This window comes from Emys orbicularis, chromosome 2, assembly GCF_028017835.1.
Source record: "Emys orbicularis isolate rEmyOrb1 chromosome 2, rEmyOrb1.hap1, whole genome shotgun sequence".
In the NCBI taxonomy this organism is placed as follows: Eukaryota; Metazoa; Chordata; order Testudines; family Emydidae; genus Emys; species Emys orbicularis.
This window is the reverse complement of record NC_088684.1, coordinates 192,803,075-192,828,830: the sequence shown is the minus strand read 5'-3', so window position 1 is coordinate 192,828,830 and position 25,756 is coordinate 192,803,075. Positions and strand designations below refer to the sequence as shown.

The 25,756-nt window shown below is 42.1% G+C and overlaps 1 protein-coding gene across 1 annotated transcript in view; it reads right to left on the bottom strand.

Moving 5' to 3' along the window:
* Positions 1-25,756, bottom strand: part of TNS3 (tensin 3) — a 172,558-nt gene that overhangs the window by 3,806 nt on the left and 142,996 nt on the right. Inside the window, exons 16-23 of the mRNA XM_065398054.1 lie at positions 23,991-24,162; positions 20,784-21,430; positions 19,998-20,084; positions 15,188-15,319; positions 9,833-9,928; positions 7,434-7,511; positions 5,601-5,678; positions 131-299 (exon numbers count right to left, since the gene is read on the bottom strand). Coding sequence (XP_065254126.1) covers positions 131-299; positions 5,601-5,678; positions 7,434-7,511; positions 9,833-9,928; positions 15,188-15,319; positions 19,998-20,084; positions 20,784-21,430; positions 23,991-24,162 — 1,459 coding nt within the window. The remainder of the gene's footprint in view (positions 1-130; positions 300-5,600; positions 5,679-7,433; positions 7,512-9,832; positions 9,929-15,187; positions 15,320-19,997; positions 20,085-20,783; positions 21,431-23,990; positions 24,163-25,756) is intronic.

Sequence of the window (25,756 nt, the reverse complement as noted above, 5' to 3'; positions counted from 1 at the left end):
CACGATATCTAGGGCTTTGTCTTATATAGGCGCCTACGACCCCCCCACCCCCGTCCTGATTTTTCACACTTGCTGTCTGGTCACCCTAACAGCAGTGTCTGGCCAGAGATCAATACCTCACTTCACTTACTTTCTTTGATTATCTGTCAGTGTGATCCCCTGAGCAGACACCTTGAAATGGACAACAGTAGAGATGGGAGGAGGCTCTTGCATCAGTGTTATGCTCAGGGCTTTCTGCACTGCCTGATAGCCTGTGAGGGACTCCATTTCCACAGAGTTCAGATACCAAACATTGCATGCTGTAAAGAACAGAGGATAGGATTCAAGAGCTAGGTTTGGTTTTGCTTAGTTGAGTCCTGTTTGATTCTTTTTGTGTAATGAACTTCACAATTTTCCACCTTTGTCAACAGTCAGGCTGCTGGTGAAGAATGATTACTAACTAATAAGATGTTCTTGTTCCAGTGTCCCATTGTCATCTTCCCCTTCTGTTTGTCTTGTCCCATGGTTGTGCCTTAATACAAGATTGTAAATTTTGGGGGCAGACGTTGCCAATCTTTTTGCTTACATTTAGAGACAATTTGCTTAATTTAGAGTATCTAGCCCAATGGGGCCCTGATCCCTCATTGGAGCCTTTAGGTACTTCTGAAATCCAAATCATGAATACAAATTGATAAAACACAAATCACAGCATTGAGAGATGGCACTCCTGGGAATGATCACAGCAACCATTCAGCTGTGGGAGGAGGAACGGAGTACGTTGGCCTTAAAACGCAGTGACTGCAATTAACACAGAAACTCCAGGATCCACATGTTTGCAGGGTCAGTTCACAGGTGTTCACACTTTCAAACAGTGTTTAAATTGCACGCAAATGAAACTATTCACTTGTTTGGCAAAACAACAAGAATGTCTTCTCTCCACATAAAAATGACAATTGTTGTGTAATTCTACTTCTCTGTACTTTCAAAGGGGTTTTTGTGTGTGTTATAGTTTCAGTTCAAAGCAACTTTAAGAAAAATACAAAATATTTTGGGTCCAAACTTTAAAAAATGGGCTCTACTTAGGGCATGCCAACTTTTGGGAAACCAACTTGAGTCCTAAAGCGATATCTATAATTCTATGAAACCATAGGTAAAAATCTAATCTACCATCCCACAATGTTTCAGAGCCTATTGCTATTAGTTTCAGTGTTTCCGTATGATCAGTGGTTCATAGAATTTGACATCTTCCAATAATTGCTCTACAGTTCACTGAGCAATATCTCAGTGTACATGATACCTGACCTCTTGTACAAAAACGGTAATGGGCATTCAAGCCCTGATTCAGCATGCTACGTAAGAGAACTACAGTAGAACTTCAGAGTTATGAGCACCTCGGAAATGGAGGTTTTTCATAACTCTGAAATGTAACTCTGAACAAAATGTTATGGTTGTTCTTTCAAAGGTTTACAATTGAACATTGACTTAATACAGCTTTGAAACTTTATTATGCAGAAGAAAAATGCTGCTTTTAACCATCTTAATTTAAATGAAACAAAGGCAGAGTTCCCTTACCTTGTCAAATCTTTTTTTAAAATTTCCCTTTATTTTTTTAATAGTTTAAATTTAACACAGTACTATACTGTATTTGCTCCCCCCCCCCCCCACCTCTGTGGCTGCCTGATCGTGTACTTCTGATCCCAAATGAGGTGTGTGGTTGACTGATCAGTAACTCTGATGTTGTGAAGGCCAAGATTATAACAGGGGTCAAAAAAGAACTAGATAAATTCATGGAGGATAGGTCCTTCAATGGCTATTAGCCAGGATGGGCACGGATGGTGTCCCTAGCCTCTGTTTGCCAGAAGCTGGGAAAGGCCACAGGAGATGTTCGATCACTTGATGATTACCTGCTCTGTTCATTTCCTCTGGGGCACCTGGCATTGGCCACTGTCAGAAGACAGGATACTGGACTAGATGGACCTTTGGTCTGACCCAGTATGGCCGTTCTGATGTTTGTAACTTTGAGATTCTACTGTACACACATGCTTAAAGTTAGGCGCATGCTTAAGTACCTTGCTGAATCGGGACCTAAGAGACAAAGGATTAGATAATCCAGAATAATTTCTTACAACCAAGTAAGAAACTTTCTGGAACCGTAAAGCATGTTTAGTCCTACTCTTCAGTGCAATCAGCGCTGGTTTCACACAAATACTAACAAAATTTGTGTCCTGACACAAACATTGTGCAGCTGTCCATGCTAGAATTTAAAGTTAGTTAACACGTGTTGAGTAGTATGGATTAAACACTACTGAAAATTCAAATGTCATACCATACCTACATGATTAGGAGAGCAAAAAAATAAATTATATCCAACAACTTCTCTTTTCATACTACTGCCCTGTAATTCAGGCAAAGTCTTCTACATATTTCCCACTGAGAATACATGGCTCTTTCAAACTACAAACTGTTTTTATATAAACTGAACAAGCTTGTGATTCCAGCAGGACTATCAAGCAAATTTTCTGCATATTTGCAACCCACTCACTTTAACTTGGGATGTAAGTTAATGAAGAATTTGGCCCAAAGGTGGACATTCCAAATTAAAAGATGAAAAGGATGAGAAAATACAGTGATGTGAGCCAATTATCTGAATTTAAATTCCACTTGGTTCAACTTCTGACAGCCAGAAAAAAACAAATTTCCTTATCACGAATAAAAAAAATCGTAAAACATATTGCTGCTTTAGCATCAATCACCTTTGTTTGAATTAATTATAATTCACTTCATTGAAAGAGAAATTTCAGGGAAATGAGGGAGGGAGAGTTTGAAGGAACATTAATTAACGAATTCCTCTCTATAATTTATCTTTCCAGAATTCTAAATACCACTCCAAGTTACGAACCCTGTATCTTTCACATAATTACTCTACATGTTGCAAAACTAGATTTGAACCAATCGAGAGCTTTTCCTCACAGGAAACTAGCCTGGATTCACGGTCACATTTCTAATCACTTGTGATGTTCGCATGGAGAGATTCCCTTTCTTTTGCAGCAGACATTCCATTGGTGCCAACAGCCTCATATGCTTTTGTTCCTAAACAAAACAGCTAACCTTTTTGCTCTGGATAAGTCTCCAATGGGATTTTACTGCCTTGCTCTAAAGTCTGTCCTCATTTACTTTCTCTAGACAGAATAAATAATATATCATCCACTTCCTAGACATTTTGGGAAGCACCAAAAGGAATGTCAAATTAAAGATAGTGGTGTATCCTTATGATTAATACAGCTTTTTGTGGGAACAGACTGGAAGGAATCCCTAATTTTGGTGCATAATATGTGCTCTTATCTGATATGTCGCACAAAGGGGAATCAACGGTAGTAATCCCATAGAAACTGTGTTGGAAGCAAGCTGAAAAAACAGATGGTTATGTGATAGCATTCTCCCTACAATGTAGTTGTCCTCTCTACATTCTATAGCTGCTACTTTGGAGTCGCATCTATTTGAGCTGGGGAAGAGAGCTACTCAGTACGGCACATTCTTGAACTTTATTGTAATTTATGCTACTCCTGGTATGGTCATTCAGTGCCATTTGGAATGGACATTCCCACAATGGTTGTAATATAATTTGGAAGGAAAATGCATGTAGATTGGGAAACATGCAGAGCACAAGACAGTGCTACCAAGCACAGGGGAAGGCTGGAAGGCTAATGGAATAAGGAGCTGCCCATGGGGAAAGCCAGAGAGCTCTGTAAGTGGCTTCTATAGATTCCAGACCTCCAGACTTTTGGGGGTTCCCTATTCTCATATCTGCACTGCCACAGGGCCTGCCCCCTAGTGGAGATAATGAGATACAGCAGGCACATGATGGAAGCCTCAAAACTATTTGAGAAGCAAAAGATTTGGCACTTAGATTCTGTACTGGGATAACGGACGGCATCGCTCTTCTCATTTAGCTGTAGAAATGGTTAACCTAGAAGCATGCATTTTTGTTTGGTTTGGGTTAGGGCAGTAGTCGGGGATCGCATCTGCTTTAATCAAACCATAGTTGTTTAAATAAAAGCTTGGTTGCTTGAGTATCTGTTTAGAGTCTGGGCTTTCATGCTGAACTCCATATTGAGAATGTTTGTGTGATAGGAGAGAAAAATGTTTGAACTAAACAAAGTCAGTGTGAAGTGAATCAACTCCGGGACAAGACACTCCAAGTGGTAGGGCAAAAACATCATGTCCCTTCCAACTTCCCTATTCAAGTCCTAAGCCCCTGTTTCAAAATTAGGTATACCAAGATGGTTATTAAATTTCCATTCAGTCAAATTAACTTTGATGTGACATTCCCCAGATGGAGCTGCCTAACAACTAGTCCCCAGATGAATAAAAAAACCCAGCTATTATTTCTTTTTCCCTAGGAAGGTTACGTCCTGGATAATGAGAACCCAGCTAGATCTCAAGAGGAAATGTGTGCCTATTATGCTGAATCTATTTATAGAACTTTTCCTCTTAAATTCCTCCTCCTTGGCTCCAAGTCTAGTGGCCACCAAACCCGCTGCAGTGGTAATGGCAAACAGAAATGCCAATGTGTGCTTGCTTCCAGCACAGCCTAGCCAAGACTGACCATTGCCTCAGCCACACATTCCTGCTCAATTATATCATTTAAAGTGCCACTTCACTTTTAAAAGTCAAAACGAAACAGATAGCTGCATAATCACAGGACAACACTCTCACTCCATAGCTGCTTGGAATAGCACTGCCCTTTGCTAAATGCTCTATAACGTATCAGAGCAACTGTACAGCACTCTGACAGCTGAAGACTAAAAAACACTTGGTCAAGATCTTTTGGTCTGTGGCTTCTTCGTCTGATGCAGGTCAGGGAGGTGATGGCAAATATAGCACCGCCTCCCTTGATTGCTGAGCCACCAGATGCCAATCTGATCCTGTGGTACAACTTAGAGCAGCCTGAAGGCCATTCTAGCAGCCAGGGGTCACTGAGATGTAGGAGTGATCTGGTTCCTTTCCCCAGAGCATGGCCACTGCACTTGGGGCTGAGAGGGTTGGGTACTGCAGTGAGTGTCTATGGCAGCTCTGTGCATCCAGGGACTGCTGCATGCTAAGGAATCCTCTCGGTCACCTAAGCTGACACTAAGAGGTGGTTTTATTTTGCTAGAGTGGCAGGGAGCTGCTGCATCACAGCGAAGAAAAAGGGCCCTTAACAATAAAACAGGAGGACCAAGGAATCAGATACTTCATTTCTTTGAATCATATTGTCTCCGGTGAAGAATGAGCATTTTTAGGTTTGGCTACTAATTTTACAAATCTATGTGCTGCAGACACACGCACAAACACGACACAGGACTAAAAACCTGGTCCTTCAACACAGGTCTCCATCACTTCACTGGCAGTAATAGCACATCCTTCACTCTGTGTGCCAGGCTCTAGAGGGCAACATTACACCCTCACTCACATGCACAGATCCGGTACATTACATACTTCTCAATGGCATTTTAATTTACCCAATTCCTTTTTTCATCCTCAGCCTCCTGTTTTGTTTTGTTTTGTTTTTTTTTCTCCTGCTTGTAATGTACATTTGGTAACAACTGTAATTTCATCAAATGGAAGAGGAATGTACTAACCTGCACCCTGCTTTAGGAGCTCTGCTGCCGAGTTTGCAGCAGTCTGTGGAGCTGTTTCTGCGATCTCCTCCAAGGGATCTGCAAATATGAACCACCACACACATTTTTATTGTGACTTGGATTGAGAGGTCAATCTCAAATAGGAGTCGAGGTCTTGAAATTATGACCTCATATACCGGACGATTCTTCATCAGAAACATTAAAAAATCCTGCAATGCACAATACCATCCATGATGTATGATTACTATGCTGCACAATTTTTTTGGGTGCTAGAAGCAGAGCACTTATAACCCTGTGGTTTTGTGCTAACCACAGATAGTTATGTATTACTGCTGAAAGAGACATCATCATGTCAAAATGCTTTTTTAATTAACCTATTTCCTCACTCATGTTACAAAAAATCCTCCTATAATTTTAAAATTAATTTAAAGAACTATCATTTCTACTAATCACTTTAGCATAACACATTGCAACTTGATCAGTGAAATTGATCTAGTCAATTTCATTTTTCTTGCGTCAGCTTCTGAATTACATTTGCAGGTACTCGTGGCACCACCAAACGGTGCCATGTGTAGGCTGTAAATACAGCACTGGAAGGTTTGTTTTAGAATCTTTCCGCTATAATTAAAAAAAAACAAAAACAAAAAAAAACAGAGACATTTTGATTTTTTGTAAAAGTTTGTATAGAACCTATATTTCGGGCTATATGTGGATACGACATGGTTTCTCTTTCAGTATGATCAAGAAAAACAGAGGCCCTGATTCACTGCTTACCACCATCGGACTACTCACAAGCTTACAGTTAAGTACATGTTTAGTGCTGTATGAATCAGGACCAGAATAAGAAACCACAGACAGTTCATGCTTTAACTCCGTCTTTACATTAAAAGGCTTGATTGTATCAGACTAGATCCATTCATTTCAGTAGGTTCGTCCAGGGCAAAAAGACAAATGTTTCAACCCTGAACTTTCTGCTAGAACCAAAGGAACTTCCCATTTTATCTGATAAGGAAAGGTGGCGCGAGCGCACCCATCACAATGGTTTTTCTATCCATATATCTAAAGACAGATCTCTGATCCACATTCTTCCACCGTATGTTATTGTGCTTCAATGTCTCCATTAAGATATTTCATGGATTTACATATTTCGAATGCTATGTTAGAGTACAGACATACAGCATTTAGGAGTAGAAAAGTTTAAGAGTTCAATGGAAAACCGCAAGAATGTTTAACAGTTCAGTAATACATCTGGTGTTTGCTTTATAGGGGAGAATAAACAGACAACTGAATTATGGGCCAAAAATACACAGAAGCTTTTTTGTTGATGTGTTAGAGAAGTTTATGGAGTCACCACAACCCAAAATAGAATTATAGTCCCATAATCCATGTGCTCTTTAATATTTATTTATTGCAATATTTAGACCTGCATAAACTGCTGTTTCTTTCCCTCAACTACACCCTAAAAGTATCTGCTTTTTTTCAATCCTACTTTTCTCCCTTACAGAACTCTTGCTATCCATGTTTGAGTAAAGATTGGTTGAATCTAACTATACTTGGGTGTGATGTCAAATCTGCAAAATATTTTTTTTTAAAAATATTGGATTGCAGTGCTAATCACCATGAGTTATATATGTTTATTACTGGGGCATCACAGTACTCATCAGTTCTGAACTGCAGCTTGGACAAAAGCTGCTTGGCAACTGTCTGACATTCTTTCCTATGCATTCTTGTTCAGAACTTTACCCTGACATGTTCATCTGCCTTCAGGTATAGCTATTTTGAAGTGGATCCCTGGTTGCGTATCACTTTTATTTTGTATTTTGACTAGCATACCTCTGTCTGGGATGAGTAGTTTGCAGGGTAATGCCAGAGGAGTAATAGAATGTTGATACACCAAAGCTGTCAAACTCCCTGTGGTTAAAAGAACAACAAGACAGGCAAGATTACTTTTTGTGCACAAAAAGAATGCTTACGAGGTATGTTTGCTTTTCAATAGTTTACAGGCTAAAGAAAACCCTTAAAAACATTTTTTCCCCTTGGCTCCTAAGACACTTTAACAACTACCTTTTTTGGTAATTTTTAAAAGATCCATCTTCTCATCATTTCTTGTGTCTAACTCCTTTTACATGAACTGCAGTCCCCCCCCCATCTTATTAAATACTAATTTACTTTAAAGAGAAAGATGACAATGATAATGTGCTTTACAAATATTACCTTATTAAGTCTCAATCCTCATAAGAGGCAGGTAAGAACAGACAAGCTAAGCAATCTGCCCAACGTCACACTGTGAGGCAGTGGAAAAGCTGGGAAAATAACTCAAGAGTCCTAACTTCTGGTCCCCTGCTTTAACCACTAGGCAGTCAAGTCAATTTGTGTTTTAATGGTAAAAAGAACAGCTAGAGGAATTTTCCACCTCCCGAGGTGAGGCCATCTGCATAGTATCCCAGGTTAAATCATGCCTCCTTCTAATTAGTGCCCTGAGACACCATTTGCTGTAACTATATAGCAAGGCTGAGATTTTCAGTTCCACCTAAGGGATCTGGACCTTCTGTTCCCATTAAAATGTCAATGCACATTTTACACTCTATATTTGGAGGGGCGATTGGCCAGTCTATTAGTGTAAAAGGAAGTTGCCTTTAATTCCAGACACTGAAAAATATTAACAAATAACCCAACCATATTTCAGTTTTGGAGAAAATTATAGACTGTTTTTTTTTTATTATTATTATTTTCTATAGACTACCAACAACTGCTGTAAAAATCAGAGCCCAGGGCCCAATCTTACAATTGCTGAGCACCTTCCTTTCCTGTTGATATCATTGGGAGTTGATGGTGCCCAACAGCTCAGAGATCTGGGTCCTAATGAGCCCTCTGTGGCCATGGAGGGGGGCAGGGAATGGCTGGATGCAGAAGTGGGAGGTGGCATCACAGGTGAACTTGGAGATGGGAATGAGGATTCCCCCATTGTGAAGTATCCCCATTATGGGTAGCACCTTGTAAGGGCAGCAAGAGTAGTCTGTGAAGTAGCTATATAGACATGTCACCACTCCACAGCTCGGGCAGGGAAGATTCCTCGCAATTCAGGCCCCAAATCATCAGTCTAGTGCCTGACCTGGCTACTTGGGTTGGTTGCTGGCAGATGATACTTGTCTGTCAACATAATCAAAGCCAAGAAATTTACAACGAAGTATACCAGGGTGCATTAGTACAGGTCAATAGGTGCCAGACTGTGCTGAGATACCAGTGCAGCCTGAATAGTGATGTTCCTTGTTAACACATAACACTTCTGCAGTGTAGATTCTGATGGGAGAAATACCGAATGAAGGTAACAATGCTACAACACAGCCTATGTAAAACACTAACATAAACTGCCACATCATTTAGTAAATAAGAGGAGTACTGTAGATGGATAGTCCAGTGGCTAGGTCTTTAGCCAGGGACTTGGGAAATCTGGGTTCAATTCCTTCCCCAAACAGCCAGGCGTGGCCCGGCCCCCGCCCCCTATCCGACCTCCCCTGCTTCTCGCCCCCTCACAGGCCCCCCGGGACTCCTGCCCCAGCCAACCCCCCCTATTCCCTGTCCCCTGATGGCCCCCCATCCATCCCTCCCTGTCCTCTGACCGCCTCTGGAACCCCCGCCCCTGACTGCCCCCCGCCGCCCTATCCAACTCCTCCTCTCCTTCCTGACTGCCCCCCCCGGGACTCCTGCCCCCATTCAACACCCCTTTTCCCTGCCCTCTGATCGCCCCGACCCCTATCCACACCCCCTGCTCCCTGCCCCCTTACAGCAACGCCGCCCAGAGCACCAGGACAGGCAGCCGTGCCGCCCGGCTGGAGCCAGCCACGCCACCGCGCAGCACAGAGCACCGGGTCAGGCCACGACTCTGCAGCCCCGCTGCCCAGAGCATTGCGCCGGCGGCGCAGTGAGCTGAGGCTGCGGGGAGGGAGAACAGCAGGGATGGGGCCGGGGGCTAGCGTCCCTGCCCAGGAGTTCAGGGGCCGGGCAGGAGGGTCCCGCAGGCCAGATGTAGCTTATATAGATTGATATAGATTATATAGATTGATATAGAAGGCCATTATCATGACAATACTAGAATAGGTTCCTGCAGAAACCATCTCAAAATCTTTGTGTGACATTTCCTCTCATGTTCCATTCCATTCTACGCTATGAAGCAGTCTGGCTGTATGCAAAATATCCTCATTTTTCATGTCCTGTTGATGTACGGCACTTACCAAAATATGGCTCGTTGGGACATCCTTTCAATCGCACTCCCTTATGGGTGCATTCAATCAGAAAATGCCTGACAAGCTCATTTGACAAATCCCCAACTGTGGAAAAAAGGAAAACAAACACATGAAGTAAGCCAATGAATAAGAGATGGGGGGTCACAAATTAGAATGTGTTTATGATATCTGCCTTCCTTAGAACAAATGAATGCTCTATACATAGCATTCAGACAGTGCACTAGCTATCCTACTGCTGTGTCACCATCCGCAATGAAACAGGCACCGTATAGCACGTTATCTACAGATAATCACTTCCGGCCTGTATCAACTCTGCCTCTAGTTGACACCTAGATGGGTACCAGTGTCCAAAACCTCCAGGATGTGTCTTAACATTTTATAGGAACCAGTAGGTCAAAAAAAACCCTAGCTGGTTGTTTCTTTTTCTCCCGAAAGTAAGGGAAGAAATAGGTGGGGCTGGAAATCAAGTCAAGACAAAAAATCAATAGCAGCTATGAAAAGGAAATATGGAAGAAACAAGGTCAGAAATTCTGACGTATTCACTAATGACAAGCGCTGGCAACTGGGTTACAATGAGGAAAACAAAACAAACACACACACACCGTTGACATAGGTATAAAACTAGTAGTAGGCCAGGTCTGTACTCAGATTAAAATATTAGAGTAAAAGATTTACAGTGTGCCAACTCTCATGATTTTATCATGAATCTCATGATAGTTGATATTTTAATTAACGCCCTACTTCATGGAGACAAGATTAGATGAGAATCTTGGTTTTCATTTAGAAAAAGGAAGTTTCTATCCATCATGGTTGCAGAGAAAAGCATGAAACTGTAACCTAAATACTCAAAATCCTGGAGGCAAATCAAAAAGACCCAAGAGTTACCCTTAAAAATCTCATTCATTTTAAGCCAAACTCATGATTTTGGGGGCCTGATTCATGACTTTTCAAAGCTTGGGGTTGGCAGTAGTGAACATATACATTTGGTGCTACACATTGGCAATGAAAGGGTCATTGTATGGTGATGGGGCAAAGTGGCCCAATAACAGATGGACTCCAATATCAAAAAAAGATTATAAATATTCCCCTTGTCTCTGATCTTATCAGTCACAAACCAGGAGACACATGACATCCGGCGACCACATTTCATTGACGATGTTCAAGCCAGCATAAATGAGTTCATTGGTTTCTATAGCAGAAACAGTTCAAGAGCCAAAATTGGCCCTTGAAGAACTGCTTACAGGAGAAAATTTGGATGCTTTAAGATGCCACAATGCCAAAAGAAAAGATGGTGCGGGGAAGACAAATTTCTGCTCTCTGGGAAGGGCTGGTGGGAATTAGACCGGTTGGGAAACTTAGAGCCAGTGGTACAGAAGTTGCTGGCCATCTCCCCGCTTTTTACAGCATGATTTATCCAGTTTATGTAAGAGCAGGAGACACACCCATTGGTTCTGTCTACAATAGGCTTTTTAAAGTTTCCCACTATTGCTACCATTGGTGCAGCTCAACCAGTGTTAGCAACTTAGCTAGGGTAGACAGGTTGCCATTGGCCACTGGTACTTGAACTACCATGTCATGTAGGCCTTCTCAGGCTCAAATTAGACAACATGGTGGTTAAAATACCCACAGCCAGCCTTCATTAGAGTTCTCAGTTTTGCGATCACCAGTGGAGCTTCACTGTCTAGCACAGACAAGACCAATGTGGCTGTTAAGCTGTTGTTAGGTGACAGAAAACAAAGAGGAATAAATGGTAAATTTTCCTCAAGGCAAAAGGTTAACAGCAGGGGGTGCCTCAAGGTTCTGTACTAAGTCTTGTATTGTTTCACATATTTATTAAAGATCTAGGAAGGTAGGAGCAGTAGTGAGGTTTCAGATGACTGATACCAGACACCTCTGTGTTCTTGGGGAACCTGGGTGCAGTATCCAGCCTGACTCATGAAAGACACCCCCCCCCCCCCCCCCGCCTCTGTTTAAACCAAAACCCATCAGAGGAAAAAAAAAAAACGTGCAGAAAGCAGTGAAGGGCGTTGGGAGACACACCTAGACCTCTCCTGACAAGGGTAACAAGATTAAGACATCTCCATTAGCATACAGAACGGAGAGCAGAGACAACTCCCCTAGCCTCATCTGCATGAAAGATGGGACAGGAAGACATCTCAATTTACATACAGAATGGAGAACAGAGAACCACACTGAATTCTGGGACCAGAAAAAGCAGGGAAGCACTGCATCATGGGAATCTCTGCTCCAGATGCTAATGAACCTATGTCTGCACACACCCAGCTCAGCAATTATCAGACCAATTCTAGTAATGAATCCTTAATTGATATCCAAATACTGAAGCAGCCTAGTTGCATTGTGAGCTCCCTGGAAGAAAACACCACCCATAGCCAAGAGTGATCAGCTCTTATTGTCTGGTCTAAAGAAAACCCTTATCATCAGCTTACCTATAAACAAATCTATTGTTCTCCCTTGAACAATTGTATTTTCTCTACAAAAATCCCTACTCACCCTCTAGTCAGGGTTCTGATGCTTAGATCCAAACTATGCATCAGTTCCACAGGAACTCCATCTTCTCCTGACTGATCATGCTGGGGGCTCTGCCTGTCTCCAGCGTTCAGGACCCTCCCCTACCACCATCACCTGGGAACCCCGACCAGTTCAAGCCTCATGGAGTGGGTGAGATCCCCCCCCCCCTTTCTCTCTCTCTGTTTTCCTTTCTACCCTAGGTATTAACCTTTAATCATTTATGTTATGTTGGTTTAGCTCTCCTTGTGTAGTTATCACTATTATTCAATAAATAACTTCTATGGTTAAGTTGGTTGCTTCTCTCTCTCTTGCTGAACTTTACTCTTTTGTGTTTTTAGCTTCCCCCATTCACTCTACAGCAACGCTTCTTTTACCTAAGCTAAAGATCCCTGCAGCGCCCAAAATACTGTGGGGTTTGCTCATCAAGTAGGTTACTGCCAGTACAATTGTGTTGTGAGAGTGGGGATAGGGACGGGCTGAATCTGGGACGCATAAGCGTAACAGCTTGAAAGTGCTGCTTGACCCAGTTCATGGAGCCCAGGGGCATATAAGGAGAGTCAGCTTGAAAGTGCTGCTTCATCCAGCCCAGTGAGTCCAGAGACATATAAGGGGTCAGCTTGACAGTGCTGATTGACCCGGTCCGCTCAGACTTGCTCTGTTAATGTATGTGTGGGTGTGTTCATCCGGTTTTGGGGCTGAAGAAACCCAGCCCTAGGGAACCTAGATCCTGCAGGATAGCTCCATTGGGAGGGGACTTGCAGCAGGGAGAAGTAGAGCTCCATATGAAAACACAAGTGACACAAACAGTACATTGACAGAATTACAGAATCCCCTTCCCCAAAAGAGTAACCCGAATAAATGAGCATACCCCAAAGTAATGGGCAACTCTGGTAACACGAAACAAGGTTAGTTAGGTTAGTCAGGATTGGAGAGGACTTTGAGGAACTCTGCAGAGACCTAAATAAGCTAGGTGAACAGGGAACATGATGGTAAATGGAGTTCAATGTCAATAAATAGAAAGTAGTGTAAATTGGAGGGAAATTCCATATGGCTTACAGAGTTCTAAAGTAACTGTATCAACTCAAAAAAGGGACCTAGGTGTCATTGTAGACAATGGAAACCACAACTCAGTGTGCAGCTCAGTGTGGTCACCAAAGCAAACAAGATGTTAGGATACATAAGAAATGGAATAGAGAATAATACGGAGAATGTTATAATGTTACTATATAAATCAATGGCGCGGCCTCATCTGGAACGTTATGTGCAGTCCTGATTACCCCATCTCACAGATACTACAGAAGGGTAACAAGAATGATCAGAGGCCTGGAAAAAATTACTAGGAAGAGAAACTGAAAAGATTGGGATTGTTTCTTTTAGCAACAAGATGAATAAGTGGTGACGTTATGGAAGTGAATAAAATACTGAAGAGTATTGAGAAGGTAGATCAGGAACTACTGTTCTTCCTGACTCAAACACAAGAAGAAGGCGACTTTGAATTAAATTAAAATGTGGCAAATCCAAAACTTATTAAAGGAAATAAATTTTACCCATCATGTAATTAGATTCATTGCCACAGGAAGCTGTTGAGGCCAAGAACTTAGAAAGATTTTTTAAAAAGGGATTTTTAAAATATGTTTATCAGAGTTATATTAATGATAAAATTTTGGAAAGTATATTAAACCTCATATTTCAGGATATGTGCCAATCTCTAATTATTAAAGATCAGCATGAATGTGGGGGACAGATTATCCCACATCTGTCTATTCCAGGGTTCTTATACCTTGCTCTGAAGCATCTGGTACTGGCATTAGCAGAGGCAGGATATTGAACTATACTGGCCTTCGGTCTGATCCAGTGAGGCAATTCCTATGTTCCTATGCTCCTTTTAAATTTGGAATAATGAAATCCAAGCGCCAGACCAAAAGTGCACTTGAAATAATTGGAAGAAGGAACAAAGGACAGAAACGCTCCAAACAGACATTAACAGCTGCTGTTTTTCAGTCAATCTAATTTCCTGCAGTTCTTTACCTCATTGGGCAACATTTACCAATAGATACAAAGGGTTCTGAAAGACAAAAGTAGCAGCAAGGAGGTCAGTAGGCATGATCAGAGCCAAGAACACGTCTCCTGAGTTTCCATAAGCTGCCTAATGCGTTCCATATGCTCTTTTCATTTTCCCCTTCAGGACAGACAGATATAAGTTATATGTTACAGCACAGGAGCCTGAGGGAACACATCTGCCACACTGCTTCTTGTTTAGCTATGCTAATTTTTCTCAGATTTATTTCTGATGTACTGTTGTCTCAAAACAAATTCCCAGGCCAAAAAAGTTCCATCTTCCATCAAGGCAAAAGTTGTGCATGGTGGTATTTGGCATCATACTGAGCCTTAGATCAAAACCAGACTTCTAATAACTGAGGAGGCTCAGATAGTGAGTTGGTGCTGGATTCTTGTTCCGACAACATTGTACAGTACATGCACATCCAAGCTGTGTATATAATTACCAAGCACGACACAAACATGTTCCACAATCCCACTTGGAGAGATTCTTATTCACACTGTAAGGAATCCAAATTGAGACTTCCGATTTGATTGACTCAGAATTGCACCTCTTGACATTTTAATTATGGAGAAGGGAGGATTTCTCTGAATTCTATATAGTAGTTAGGTCTTGCACACTCTATGCAACAAAGTGATTTAGTTGGGAATTGGTCCTGCTTTGAGCAGGGGGTTGGATTATCTGACCACCTGAGGTCCCTTCCAACCCTGATATTCTATGATTCTATGAAAGTAAAGATGGGAGTCATACAGTACCTTTCTTGTTTAACTGCAGCACTGAAGGAGGAGGTGTAGCAACTTTCATTGCCAGGCCATAGGCTCCCCTGAAAGAATGGCTGTCTCGAACAATGAATGACCCTGGTTCCTTGTCCTTCAGAACGGCAATGGCTGCAAAGGATTCAGAAAGAGATTGAGAAAAGTGTTTCAGTCCAAGTAATAAACACAAAGGTACTGTTCCAAATCCTCATTTAAAGCACTAGTAAAGAATGCCAGGTTCTTTTGTCTCCCTCCCCACTGCCTTGGAACAGAATCAAAACTTTGGATCTTAACTCTGGATATGATTTTGGTATCTATACAATGTGCAGATAGCACCAGATTGTGAACCCCTTGCTCATACTGAATAGTACCTTACTATATGTGTAGCCTAAAAGGCTCACAATCTCACCCACAGTGTTTTACATGTTCAAAGCACTGTACACACATTAATTAACTAATCCCCATAATATACATGTGAGACAGGCAAATATTATGTAGTAGAGACCAGGCAGAATCAAAACTGCAGATCTCTTTTTTGGGGTGGGGCACACTCTCAGGCTGGCAACACTGATTTCAAGCCCTGATATGGAGTATGTTACTATTAGCAAAAATGGTAAAGGCTTTACAGGAAAACATCCTTTAAGAGACAGAACCATCTTCTCTTTCTGCCTTTGAGAGACCAATTCGGAGACAACTCAGCAAACAGCGGCTGGCAAATTGGCAAACACTGTACCTGGCCTGAACATGCACTAACATGCTCACAATTCCCTGCAATCAGAGAAGAGCCAGCACTTTCCTTCTCCAACGCTCTGTCCCAGCATGCATGTGCTTTTAGGCAAAGAGGAAAAGTTGATTCCTGAAGCTATTTTGTTTGCTCGTTAAAAAGTGTAACTGGGAGTATGGCCACAATAGTCAGCGTGACTAGAAAATGCTGCTTTCTCTTCTACACAGCCCCAACAACAAGCACACATTTGTCATCCTCCACCAACAAGACAGCCGAGTGGCACACAGTGCCAAGGCATTGCAAGGTACACTACAGGTATTCTCTCCCTCTTCTCTTATTTTAAGCAGGGAAGGAGGTGTAAGTAGGCATATATTTGCATTTTGAGATTCTGAGAATTGGAATACTTTTTGTTCTGTGATCTTTGCCTGGGGACTGTGAGTTGGATTATACATAGCAAGACTGGCTTCCAGAGAGGTTGCTGCATGCCTTTGAATCAAAGTGCTCTGTAGCCCAGGGTCAGGAAGCCAAGGGCTTAACTTTTCTTTGAATAACTGTGGCAAAGTCCAGGGTCATATAACAGGGTGCAGAATGGTGTGATTCCTCCCAATACCTTTGCAGAGTTCTGACTACTTTTCAGACTGTTTCTTTCCACTCATTGCTTAAATTTTAACCAGTCTCCTGCATGTCTAATACTCAGCAATGCTGCAAAGAAAACCCAGGGAGAGCCTGATTCTGATTTTGGAGTCTTTACATTGTGCATCGTGTCTTGTATGCACATGGCAAGGTCCTTCTGCCTTTTGTAAACACAATAAAATTTTCAAAGGTTGGAACAAATGTTAAATCTCAGAAATTGCATATATACAGGTGACTTCCTGCACACACTGGATAACTACACAGGCAAATCACGGAACTGCAAATATAAATACTCAGAGACTCCTGCGTGAATAAGCAAATGCAGCGGTTTGCAAGTTCATGTGAATTTTGTACAGTAACTCCCCACTTAACGTCCTCTCGCTTAACGTTGCTTCAATGTTATGTCCCTGCTCCATTACAGATGCTCCCCTATAACGTTGTTTGGCCGCCTGCTTTGTCCACGGCTGACAGCCCCCCTATCAGCTCCCCTACGTCTTCCCACCCCAGCGCCTCCGGCCCGCTGGCAGACCCCACGGATCAGCGCCTTCCCCCTGCCTCCTGCCCGTGGCAATCAGCTGGTTTGCGGCGTTTAGGAGGGAGGGATAGGGAGGGAGGGGGGAGGCTGCACGCCACGTCCTTGCTCCTCCCCCCAGCCTCCTGAACGCTGCAAGACAGCTGATTGCCGTGGGCAGGAGGCGGCAGGAACAGGGGGAAGGTGCTGATCCGCAGGGTCCGCTGGCGGGCAGGAGGCAAGGGGGGTGGGTGTGGGGGGGCGTAGGGGAGCTGATAGGGGGGCTGCCAACCTGTTTAATACCTGTATTAAATTGCTTGTTTAAAATGTATATAATCCCTTTTGTCTGGCAAAAAAAAAAAAAAAAAATTGCCTGGAACCTAACCTCCCCTATTTACATGAATTCTTATGGGGAAATTGGATTCGCTTAACATCGTTTTGCTTAAAGTCGCATTTTTCAGGAACATAACTACAACATTAAGTGAGGAGTTACTGTACTGCTCATCTATAAAAGATGTAAACATGGAGGTGGGTGGGGAGGAGAGAAAACGAATAGATTACTGTACTAATATGTGTTGAGGCTAATGTGGTGAATATGCAAAACTGCAATTCAAGAGAGTGTTTGCCTAATCCTTCTAACTACATACTAGATCACAGTTTCCATCTGTCATAGGATTCCTCCCTCAGGCAAAGGAAAAGAAACACTCACACCCACACCTCCCATAATGTTGGTATTTTTAAAAAGGGGAAGAGAGATTATATTGGATGGACAAAAGTGAATATTAAACTGTTGGGAAGCATATTTTTAACTTGTGCAAGCAGCAGCCTGTTAGTTTTATTCCTTTCCTCTTTGGGCTCAACAAGTCAAGAGTCATTCTTTGAACATTCAATTCACTAATGGGTCCTAGACTAGTAAATCCTAAACCCAAGAAGTGTAAATCTTCTGTTTTTTACTACCTTCTTTTCTCCTGTGATTGTGCTTTTACCTGCACTGTAAGAAGCTGCAGACAACTTCACAGTCTCAGAAAGTATGCAATTCATCATCTGCTGAAGGCTATGTTGACTGTGGTTCAGTGGGACAATGTTAAAGGCCTTCCAATCAGAGAAGACTATACTTTGACTATAAAAATTATGTCTGATTCCAACAGCCTCATTTTTGCTATCTGACATGCAGTCTGATCTGGATCAGTCATAGAGCTGTCATATTCCATTAAGCAGGACTCAGACTAATTGAATGTTACAATTTACTTATATGTATGCACGGATTGTCTTCTCATATAGCAGCTGTTTGTAAAGCACATAGCACACTGTAAGTGCTATTGCAAAGAGAGAAAGAGAGAATGTAATATATGTATTATTATATTGCCTTAACTCTGGGTGTGCCTGTAAAATGGAAATGGAGTTTTCCTTGGGGAACAACAACACAGGGACATCCAAATATATAATAAACTGTTAGAATTATAAACTTCTCCAAAATTCTGCAGCCTGAAATTCTGTAGCAAGAGTCTGAGGCAACCTATATTAATCTTAAACATCACTAAATCATAATCCTCTGGGTGCTGCATCTATATGTACTCAGGTGAAGCCTCTGACTGCCAAATGGAGTGACCAGACAACAGGAGATGGATCAATTGATAATTGCCCTTTTCTGTTCATTTCCTCTGAAGCATCTGGCACTGGCCACTGTCAGAAGACAGGCTACTGGGCTAGATGGACCATTGGTCTGACCCAGTATGGCCGTTCTTATGTCTCAGAGTGACGTAAGTGAGGTGGAGGGTTTTTTTTGGAATACATGTGCATGTAAAAATTATATATCTTTATATAAATACTCCCCAGAGGATTATAGTTTATTGATGTGAAGGATTAATACAGGCCACTGTACGGGAAGACTCCCCTGATTTATTTCCTAACACCTCCTCGCACAGAGTAAAAGTTACCAAGAGCTTTGGGTTGAAAGAACCCCGGGTAACAGCCATCTGGGACAGGAGTTGCAGAATTCCAGACTGCCAACTTTCAGAGAAATTTCTTATTCGGGGTAGTTTATCATTTTTTTGGATGTCCCTATCGTGCTGATACCCAGGAAAAATACTTTCCATTTCCCATCCCCATTGTACAAGCAGAGATACAGTTAAGGCACTAAAAACTGTAACTTGTGGAATGAGCATAGGAAGTATGGAACCATTGACAACTGGCAGCTAGCTATAAAAGCAACTGTAACAGTTGCAGGCAGTGGCTGAGGTATCTTGGTAGATCTGCATGGGAGAAGCTTGCTCTGTATTATACTTGGTTCTCAGTACGGTTCTCTGAACTGTTAGCATTAAATTCACGTACACTTAAAAGACATAGGGCTGACTCCATGCCAGATGAGCACTCAGTTACCTGAGGAGATGATAGGTATAGGTAGCTTTTTGCCCTGCCTCTCCAAATCCTGGAGGTCAAATTGTCCTGTCAGTGCAAGTTAGAGCAGGCTTAGGATAACTTGTACTGGTGAATAATGATCCCTTTAGCCAGGATCACCAGAGCACATTGTGCTTTCCTCCCCTCTGCATTCCTCCAGCATGCCCTGGAAAGTTCCCCAGTGCCAGGGAGAAGAGACTGGAGGGGCTGGCTATGCCAGTCCTTAATTCCCCTAGGGAAAATCTTCAGCTGCTGCCATTAAGACCCCTGTGGGTCATTCCAGAGGGGCTGAAGATCTGGCCCAAACTAAAACCAAAGTTCTTTGTCACTTTCTCAAGGGTTATTTAACAAGCCTACAAATTCAGTCCTCCTACTAAACTGGGTGTTTTGCCTAAGGGCCTCAAGTCCTTCTATTGCTAAGGCCAGAATTATTTTTATATTTGTATGTAAGAAATCTAGACTCCAGACACCAGAAATTTATACAGAGCGCTCCTGAACAGCCCTTCTGCAGCTGAACACCCCGCAGCAGATGATATTTGGTATACCTTGTTCTCTTGAAATATCTGGCTTGTACCAGAACTTGGATGTATCTTGGACAAATTTTACAGTCACGTGTTTATCGCCTGAGTTTTCTGTTAAATAAAGGTAAAAGAAAATTAAAAAAATAAATATACATCATAACTGCAAAAGGCATTTCCTGCTGTTAGCTCTCACCTCGGAGAGTGAGGTGCTGATTAATTTTGGAATTCAGAGTTCAACCACAGGAGGTGGGGGGAGAGGAACCCCATAATTAAACTAGTAGTCTGGGGGAGTTCTGAAGCTGCTCTGAGAAATAAAACATACATCACATGATACTTTGACTAGTGCTTTTAGAGTTCCATTTCTCACAAGCTATAAAATATGAAAACTCAGAGTTATAAAGCTATATTAAACATCTAACTCCTCAGTAAGGCCTGGCTAAGTCTGAACACAGACCAGATGATAAACAGCCACATTCAAAGTATTCTTGCCATGAGCCTAGCAAGGATGCAGGACAAAGCCAGCCATTATTAAGAGGAATTGGCCCAGTCACCACTTACTTGTGGGCTGGCAGCAGAGAGAGGGCTGCATTTGACTGACACACCCAAAAAGGCTCAGAAAAAGCACTCTGGAGTTTTGGCTTTAGAAACAATACATCTAAAATCAGTGAAGTGTCTCCTCTTACTACAAACATTCACTTAGTTCACTATTCAACATCCACTATTTTATAAAGTATCTAACATCCCACCCTGCTCACACGCTCATATAAAAGTGTCAGTTTAACTATAAATACATCCTGGCATAAAACCTACCTGGCAAAGGGGAAGTGCTTAAAACTTTTGAAAAGTCTGGAAGGACATTTGGGAACGGGATGCTGATCGTGCTCCCACTATGAGGGCTGGAGAAGCCACTTGAAGAAGGAGAGATGGAGCCAAAAGAACGGTCTCCCTCAGAAGTCCTCTTCTTCTCTGGAAGAGGTGGCTGTGGGTGCAGGTTCATTCCATGGTGCTGTTGAATTGTGCTGCTCTGGCTTTTGTGTCCAGAGGCCATTGTTAGCAAGTTGTGGGCCAAAAAGCCATTGTCCGCTGTACTTGCCAGTGGTGAGCTCATAGTTTTGGGAGAGCTGCTAGCATTGGCCATGAAAACAGGTTGTTTCTCCTCCAGTGGTGGGCTACTGCTTATGCTGGTCCCACCATAGTTCAGGTAGGCCCGGGCACTGGGATGGGCAGCAGGTTCTTGTTGCGGGCCTAAGGACGAATCCTCTCGGCTGTTCAAAGAGATGACTTGCAATCCTGGGGATTGGAAATGGGACAAGAGCGAGCCGTCCTGGATGGGGCTTGAAAATTCTGAGGACACAAGGTAATTTCCTGTAGGCCTGCTGTTCCCCAGCACTGAGAGCTGGGGCGAAGCGGTGGACTTAGCGTTGCTTTCTAGCCAGTGGCATTCAGTTGCAGAAGGGCTGTTCAAAAAGAAAATGTCACAATCAAATCATTCCCATATGCCTTGAAAACATTTCATTGCACAATGCCTTTATTCCAGTCTTTAGCAATAATCTTTAATAGCAATAAATACTCATCTTCACCAAGACAACAAAACCTGACACTTCTATAGCACTTTCCACACACGTAGTCTCAAGACACTTTAATTAATTGAGCCTCACAGCCATGTAAGGTATGCGTGATTATCCTCATTTGACAGATAGGGAAACTGAGACACCAATGGTTCAGAGACTTGCCCAAGGTCACACAATAAATCAGTGACAGAGCCAGGAATAGTATCCAAGGCTCTTGACTCCCAGGACTGTGACGTAACAGTAAGATCATTCACATTACAAATGAGGGGAGTAAGGTCCATTGGGAAACGTAAGTACATATAAGAAGGGCAAAGAAAATAGTGCAGAACACAGAAGGCAGCATGCAACACCAGAGACACTTTTCCCAAGGTTTTGCTTTACCTATGAAACTAGAGGTTTGAACATTAAACACAGGACTGTTCCATGTCTGAATAATTTTATATATCAATGTGCAGAACCCCCTACCCCCCGCCCCGAACACAATATCTCTCCATGACAAGAGTTTGGAAAGGCAAAGACAGTTTATTCCCCACCACCACAAACACACACTTCTAAAAGTCTACTGTACTGAAGCTATGGCTGAAAAATATATTTGCAAGTACTTGTTATAGAGAGGGGGGTTAAGGGTGGGGCTAGGTTGGCAAGGGAGAACAAGCCTGCACTGTATAAATGAAGGAGAAAAAATTGAGTTAAGAACTTAAAAGCATAGAGAAGGGATTTAGTTGAAAGGGCACAGTGGAAATGGATGCCAGATCTGTGCATGCCACAGAAACTGCACAATAACACAAGGAATGGAAATAAAGAAATGAAGACAAAATTAAAAAGTTGAAAAGCTCAGGATATTTTGAAAAGAAATGAGAAGTATTAGAAAGAAAGGAACAAAGTTTCAAGATGAACTTTAAAATGAGGGACTTACAATTTGATTTTTTAATGATTTCATATTACCAGCCTTGGCAGTGCCTGATGCTGAGGTCTTAACTCTCTATTTGCAATTCATGGTTATTTATAATGACAAGTCACATCCTGTCAGACTGCAGTTCTAAGATATGTTACTGGAGATTTGTAAATATGATTCACAACTTCTCAGGTGGGAAATATCCTTTCTCTAAGCACTGGTTTTAAAGGAAACCAGCAGAAGGGAAAAGAAACCAAAAGCATCAGGATTCTTATTAAGAGCTTGACATGTCAGCCAGCTAGCATCAGCTAACAGAAGGGCAGTTCTGAAAACTACTGTGAAAAAGACGCCAATCAGCCATGAATAGAGATGGTAATTAGACACACTCAGAGATGAGTAAGGTGAGATCAATAATAATCAAACAGTGAAGGGATGGGGGTGCGGGCGAAGACAGTAGCTATCCACCTAGGAGTCTGGGAACAGGAAACCCTATTTGGGATGGCTGTGAACTCTGCTATTGCGGCTGTTCATAATCTTCTCATTGTTACTCTGTAGCTTCTCCCGTGTGCTTGTTGTATCCACCTGTTCTCTCTCATTTTATAATTAAATTCTATGCTCTTTGGGACAGGGATCAGCTCTTTTATGTCCTTATACTATGCCTAGCACAATGACGCCCTGCTCCTTGATTTGGGCCTTAGATGCAACCACAAAACCAATAATAATTAATGATAATGAGGTTTCTGAGGCAACTGGGCACTTGAAAAGGAAATCAATTGTTGACCCTTGTTTTTGCTCTGTCCCTCACAAAAATGTTTTCCCCAAACATCTTAATTATTAGAAATATATTTGCTAAAATGATAGAATGATACACATTGTAAACAGTGTTTATTTGTTCTGCACCAACATGTTTTCAATATGAAATGTTATGGGATTTTCCCCAAATCAGTAAAAAATATCGCGAGCTGTTAGCACTCTGATAAGTGTGTACAAACTTGCACTGACGGATAGCAAAGCAGTGAATTAAAAGAGATTGTGATCTCTTTATGTATTTTGATAGCTAAAAGTTATTCTCAGGCAGATAAACAACCTCTATAATTACTTCTAAAAATTTTAAAAGCCATACACATCCCTTCAATACATGCACGTAATATACCAAAGAACATGCTCAACATTTCTGAAAATCAGGTAATTACTCTCCAAGGACTTATCTTCACTGTGAAGTTACCTTGGGTTCTTACTCAAGTGTTCCCCCTAACCCGAGTCACATCCATCCCAAAAAACCTCCTACTCAAATGTGTAAAAAGCAACAGAGGGTCCTGCGGCACCTTTAAGACTAACAGAAGTATTGGGAGCATAACCTTTCGTGGGTAAGAACCTCACTTGGCAGTTCTTTATCCGAGTTGGCTGGCCTGATAGAGGATAAAAGCTAAAGTCTGAATGTGCTAACATGGTCATTCTGCAGTGTGGACACGGGCCTAATGACACAGCTGGAGATTGATTTTATATGAACCAAACTTCCAGGTAGAAGAAAAAGCCCTGGCAAGTTCCCACCTTTCTCCGGTTGGGATGGGGCTGTTACTGGAAATGGCGCATGCAGATACAAAAGGCCGCTGACACGAAGGAGCTGTCTGCATGTCAGTCCTCAGCAAAGCGGGATTGGTGCCCATGGTGCTGTCAGTCATCACAACCGAGTGGTTAAGGCCTTCCGTGTAACTTCGAGATTCTGTAGTAAATGAAATGAAACACAAAATATTTTAAAAACTCAAATTCTCTGATATCTCAGGTGCAGATTTCATTAAAAAATTACAAAATAACATACAGATTTACTGTTCCCTTAGCCCCTTCTTTTAACATGAAACATGCAATAGATTTTATTATTATTACCTTTATTGAAAAGTTGATCTGATTTAATGAAATTTAAAGGTACAACACTGCATTGACTGTTGTAAATTTCTAGCAAATGAACAAATGAGAGAGAGGGCGGAGGGCACATAACTTCACTACTCAAGTTGATTGATTAACTCTCCAGGGTATGTCCTCTAATTCTTAAGATGTGGAGATAAAATTGACTATTTAAAATTCTTTCCCCCATTCCTCACTGCCTGGTAGATGTAAGACACAGGATAGGGAGATGTGTAAGCAAGTTTCACTTAGATTCAGCATGTACAAAATCTGTTCTCCATTCCTTCACTCACTGAATATCTCAGCTTCCTATCACTTTGGCATTTATATAATGCCTGCATCTGTAACTTTCACTCCATGCATCTGAAGAAGTGGGGTTTTTTACCCACGAAAGCTTATGCCCAAATAAATCTGTTAGTCTTTAAGGTGCCACCAGACTCCTTGTTGTTTTGGCATTTTAGGCGCTGATCATTCTCCTTGCTGTTCATTTGTTCAGATGGAAATAGAAAGGACAAAATTGGGGTTAAAAGACACTCAAGTGGGACTGGGTTGATCTGGGCTTAGTTGCTGGTGCTGCTGCAGACTTCAGGTGTGACCTTCGTCATGAGACATGCACACAAGCAAATTTGCAACCCTCTTGATTGGACTAGTTTAGTTAGGTCAGCACAAACCTCTCCCCAACCCCCCACCCCCAAAATCAGTTCCTAAACCAATTTAGGTCTGGTCTACGTCATTTTTGTACTGATTTTAAATATATCAGCTAGGGGGGTGGGAGGTGATTTGTTACTGAAATAGTTAAAATCAGTATAGCTCCTAGGCCTGGTCTACACTGGGGGGGGGGAGGAATTGATCTAAGATACGCAACTTCAGCTATGAGAATAGCGTAGCTGAAGTCGACGTATCTTAGATTGACTTAGAATCACTTACTTTGCGTCGTCGCGGCATCGACGGCTGCCGCTCCCCCGTCGACTCCGCTTCCGCCTCTCACCGTGGTGGAGTTCCGGAGTCGACGGCAGAGCGATCGGGGATCAATATATTGTGTCTACACTAGACACAATAAATCGATCCCCGATAGATCGATCACTACCCACTGATTCAGCGGGTAGTGTAGACGTACCCCTAGTGAGGACGTGGTTAAACTGGTATACAAGTGCTTTTAACTGGTACAGTTTATTCCTCTTCCCTTAGAGGAATAAGCTATATTGGTATAATTGTGTCCATGCTAGGGAGCTGTACTGCTTTAATTATGCCAGTTGCAAACCATTATCATTTAAAGCAGTACAAAAACTGTGTGTAGACAAGCCCGTAGTTCAATCTGTACAATTTTCTCATGTAGATAAGGCCTTACACTCTGATCCTGCAAACACTTAAGCATTTGAATAACTTTGTGCACATGAATAGTTCCATTGACCTCA